Genomic DNA, 4,725 nt, shown 5'->3' with positions numbered 1-4,725 from the left:
GACACCAACCTGATATATAACACCAGCACCAACCTGACTCTATATAACACCAACACCAACACCAACTTGATATATAACACCAGCACCAACCTGACTCTATATAACACCAACACCAACCTGACTCTATATAACAACAGCACCAACACCAACCTGACTCTATATAACACCAGCACCAACCTGACTCTATATAACACCAACACCAACCTGATATATAACACCAGCACCAACCTGACTCTATATAACACCAGCACCAATATAACACCAGCACCAACCTGACTCTATATAACACCAGCACCAACCTGACTCTATATAACACCAACACCAACCTGATATATAACACCAGCACCAACCTGACTCTATATAACACCAGCACCAACACCAACCTGATATAACACCAGCACCAACCTGACTCTATATAACACCAGCACCAACACCAACCTGACTCTATATAACACCAACACCAACCTGACTCTAACTCCTGTCTAGTAAGTCTAGTAAGGGATGCTAGCCAGTAAGAGATGCTAGCCCCCATGGGACGTGCTAGTTAAAGATGCTAGCCAGTAAGGGATGCTAGCCCCCATGGAATGTGCTAGTTAGAGATAATAAGGGACATGCTATTAAGAGATGCTAGCCCCCATGGGGCGTGCTAGTAAGAGATGCTAAGGGGCGTGCTAGTTAGAGATGCTATCCCCCATGGGACGTGCTAGTTATGGTACGTGCTATTTTGAGATGCTAAGGGGCGTGCTAGTTAGAGATGCTAGCCCCCATGGACGTGCTAGTTTGAGATGCTAAGGGGGTGTGCTAGTCAGAGATGCTAGCCCCCATGGACGTGCTAGTTAGAGATGCTAAGGGGCGAGCTAGTTAGAGATGCTAGCCCCCATGGGACGTGCTAGTCAGAGATGCTAGCCCCCATGGACGTGCTAGTTAGAGATGCTAAGGGGCGAGCTAGTTAGAGATGCTAGCCCCCATGGGACGTGCTAGTTAGAGATGCTGGCCCCCGTGGGACGTGCTAGTTAGAGAAGCTAGCCCCCACGGGTATTCGTTTTTTTGCTAGTACGCTCGCCTCCCTGATCCGAGGTGCTGTAGGTTGCGGGTTTGAGCTCAGGCAGGTGCCATGTTGTTGGTCAAACACAACGCAGTAACAATAACACCTACCGCACTATAACTCCTCAATCAACACAAAACACAATCAGAAATCACACCATCTGAATAACACCTACCGCACTATAACTCCTCAATCAACACAAAACACTAATCAGAAATCACACCAACTCAATAACACTAACCTGACAATAACTCCTCAACCAACATAATAAGTAACGTTTTAATAATATCTCAATAAACACTTTCAGTAATCAAGCCTTAAAGGAATTATCCGGAGTAAAATGCACTTTAGATCAATTTACGGATGATTGGGAGTACACACGTTGAGTTGACATCAAAATCATGTCATTCGGGTGTGTTTTTAGTCAAAACTCGTTAGCGTGGAAGTGAGAAGGGCATATTATTTCGCCGCTACAAACGCTATTTTTATACCTCTTCTACAGTTCCAAACAACATCACACTTACATGGTAGTGAGTAGAGGGTCCCTAAAGCCAAACCGAAGTATCCCCGAGGTCTTTATGTGGTCGGATAGAGTCCAGAATGAATTTCATCAAGCCAGTACCTTTCGGAAATGCTGCCATCTTTGCTGCCATCTTTAGGGGAAAGTCCGTAGGAGTCGATTGCCAAGTATGGGAGTAACCGCGCTTGGAAATTCACAATTTCGTCGCCGTTTAAAAAAAACATAGTCCAGTATTTCTTTGAAATTGAAATGAAGTTGTATGGACTGGACTATGTTTTTTTAAACGGCTTACCTAAATTGTGAATTTCGGCATGAATTCTACGGACTTTCCCCCTAAAGATGGCAGCAAAGATGGCAACATTTCCGGAAAGGTACTGGCGTTAAAATAGCGTTTTGTAGCGGCAAAATAATATGCCCTTCTCACTTCCAGGCTAACGAGTTTTGACTAAAAACGGTAAAATCGAACTTTCTCAAAACACATCCGAATGACATGATTTTGATGTCAACTCAACGTATGTACTCCCAATCATCCGTAAATTGATCTAAAGTGCATTTTACTCCGGATAATTCCAAGTCTTTCTGTTAAAATGAAATGCAGTTTTGGGTAAATGGTCACACTCTCTCTCTCTCTTCTGTGTGTGTGTGTGTGTGTGTGTGTGTGTGTGTGTGCTGCAGGAAAATACCAAGCACTGTGGGGGAGCGTCTGCCATCTCGCTGTGTGTGTCCCTCTTTGTGCTCTGCCTGTGCACTACTCTCCTGGGTATACGGTGACACACACACACACACACACACTCCCACATTTCCAGGAGCTTCTGGGAGATGCCCACAGGGCAAAGGCACGCTTGCATGATGTCATACACACTGCTTCATTTAATCCCTCTGCAAAGGATTGCTTATTTTCACCTGAAAGACTTGTGTGGTCATACACACACACACACACACACACACACACACACACACAGAAGAGGAAATCCAGAGATGGTGTGTGTTTGATGTGGGTCACTCTAGATTCTTGTCCTCACACACGAACACACACACACACACACACACACACACACACACACACAGAAGAGGAAATCCAGAGATGGTGTGTGTTTGATGTGGGTCACTCTTGATTCTTGTCCTCAGATAGAGACACACGAACACACACACACATACACACACACACACACACACACACACACAGAGAGAGACACGGTGACAAAGACTCGACTCTAGCTTCATGGAAAGCCTTGTTTGGTCAATGCTGTCCCATCCCACTGGACGAGTCCTAATAAGGATTGTGTTTCCTGTTTCACACATAGCCAATCATCTGTCTGAACTCTGGGTCCTCCTTAGGACACGGATATAAGGATTGTGTTTCCTGTTTCACACATAATCATCTGTCTGAACTCTGGGTCCTCCTTAGGACACGTATATAAGGATTGTGTTTCCTGTTTCACACATAATCATCTGTCTGAACTCTGGGTCCTCCTTAGGACACGTATATAAGGATTGTGTTTCCTGTTTCACACATAGTCATCTGTCTGAACTCTGGGTCCTCCTTAGGACACGTATATAAGGATTGTGTTTCCTGTTTCACACATAGTCATCTGTCTGAACTCTGGGTCCTCCTTAGGACACGTATATAAGGATTGTGTTTCCTGTTTCACACATAATCATCTGTCTGAACTCTGGGTCCTCCTTAGGACACGATATAAGGATTGTGTTTCCTGTTTCACACATAATCATCTGTCTGAACTCTGGGTCCTCCTTAGGACACGTATATAAGGATTGTGTTTCCTGTTTCACACATAATCATCTGTCTGAACTCTGGGTCCTCCTTAGGACACGATATATAGGATTGTGTTTCCTGTTTCACACATAATCATCTGTCTGAACTCTGGGTCCTCCTTAGGACACGTATATAGGATTGTGTTTCCTGTTTCACACATAGCCAATCATCTGTCTGAACTCTGGGTCCTCCTTAGGACACGATATAAGGATTGTGTTTCCTGTTTCACACATAATCATCTGTCTGAACTCTGGGTCCTCCTTAGGACACGTATATAAGGATTGTGTTTCCTGTTTCACACATAATCATCTGTCTGAACTCTGGGTCCTCCTTAGGACACGGATATAAGGATTGTGTTTCCTGTTTCACACATAATCATCTGTCTGAACTCTGGGTCCTCCTTAGGACACGGATATAAGGATTGTGTTTCCTGTTTCACACATAATCATCTGTCTGAACTCTGGGTCCTCCTTAGGACACGTATATAAGGAAGTGTTTATTCTGCATGTGGATTTCCCTTTCTCTATGGGGTTAATGGGCGGACTAGATTTGGATATCCAATCAGACTCCTTGCAAGGACTTGACCCTCATCCCATTATGTTTTTTCTGTCGACTTCCACGCCATCAGGACACGAACATGTCTTATGCCTGAGTCATGTTCCCTACGTATAAAAAACAACATGTCCATTTCAAACGTCGGTCTGTTTTGTCCATCTGTGACCTTTTGTGCAATATCGTGGATGAAACGAATGCAGAGTGTGTATGTGAATATGTATGTGCATTAGTATTTAACATTGATCATAAATTAGCCTTTAGCCTGTAGATCTCTGTGTGTAGGTTTAAGTTAAATCCCCCCTGTTGACTGGCCATTGAGGAGACTGTATTTGTGTATAGTGTGTACTGTATGAGGACCCTATAGACATTCTTAGTGTCCTCAACACCACATCCCTCCCCTCTCCAGATCATCCTGAGCTGCCAAGATGTCTCCTAGTCCGTTTTTGACCTTTCATCTTAGCCGTTCAGAGGTCACTTTGCTCTAATGTCTATTGTGCAATGCCAATTCAGCACGATGTCATAGATTCCGGTGTGATGTCATTCATTTGGAGGTGATGTCACAGAGGTCGATGTTATGTTATGTCACGCACACACTGGCTTTCTCCCACTTCACCCTTAGTGTGTTGTATTGGCCATGAAGTCTTGCAAAATGCTGTGACGTCTCCGACAGGATACCATAACATCTCACCAAGAACAATAAGTAGAACTGCAACGGCAAAAAATATCCCTCTAGCGCTATAGTAATGGTTCTTGGTGTGAGCGGCCCTTTAGGATGCTCTACCACGGGCCTTCTGGGGCTTCCCTGTGGATGGAGAGACTGGAGGAGAGTCC

At 44.4% G+C, this 4,725-nt stretch overlaps 1 protein-coding gene across 1 annotated transcript in view; it reads left to right on the top strand.

Moving 5' to 3' along the window:
* The window catches only part of cacna2d4a (calcium channel, voltage-dependent, alpha 2/delta subunit 4a), a 126,625-nt gene extending 123,372 nt beyond the window's left edge, over positions 1 to 3,253 (top strand). Inside the window, exon 41 of the mRNA XM_048267357.1 lies at positions 2,241 to 3,253. Within this exon, the coding sequence (XP_048123314.1) occupies positions 2,241 to 2,336 (96 nt within the window). The 3' untranslated portion in view covers positions 2,337 to 3,253. The remainder of the gene's footprint in view (positions 1 to 2,240) is intronic.
* The last annotated feature ends 1,472 nt before the right edge of the window (positions 3,254 to 4,725 follow it).

The sequence above is a fragment of the Alosa alosa genome, chromosome 17, assembly GCF_017589495.1.
Source record: "Alosa alosa isolate M-15738 ecotype Scorff River chromosome 17, AALO_Geno_1.1, whole genome shotgun sequence".
Classification (NCBI taxonomy): domain Eukaryota; kingdom Metazoa; phylum Chordata; class Actinopteri; order Clupeiformes; family Clupeidae; genus Alosa; species Alosa alosa.
The sequence above is the reverse complement of the archived record's forward strand: the minus strand, read 5'-3'. Positions and strand labels throughout refer to the sequence as shown.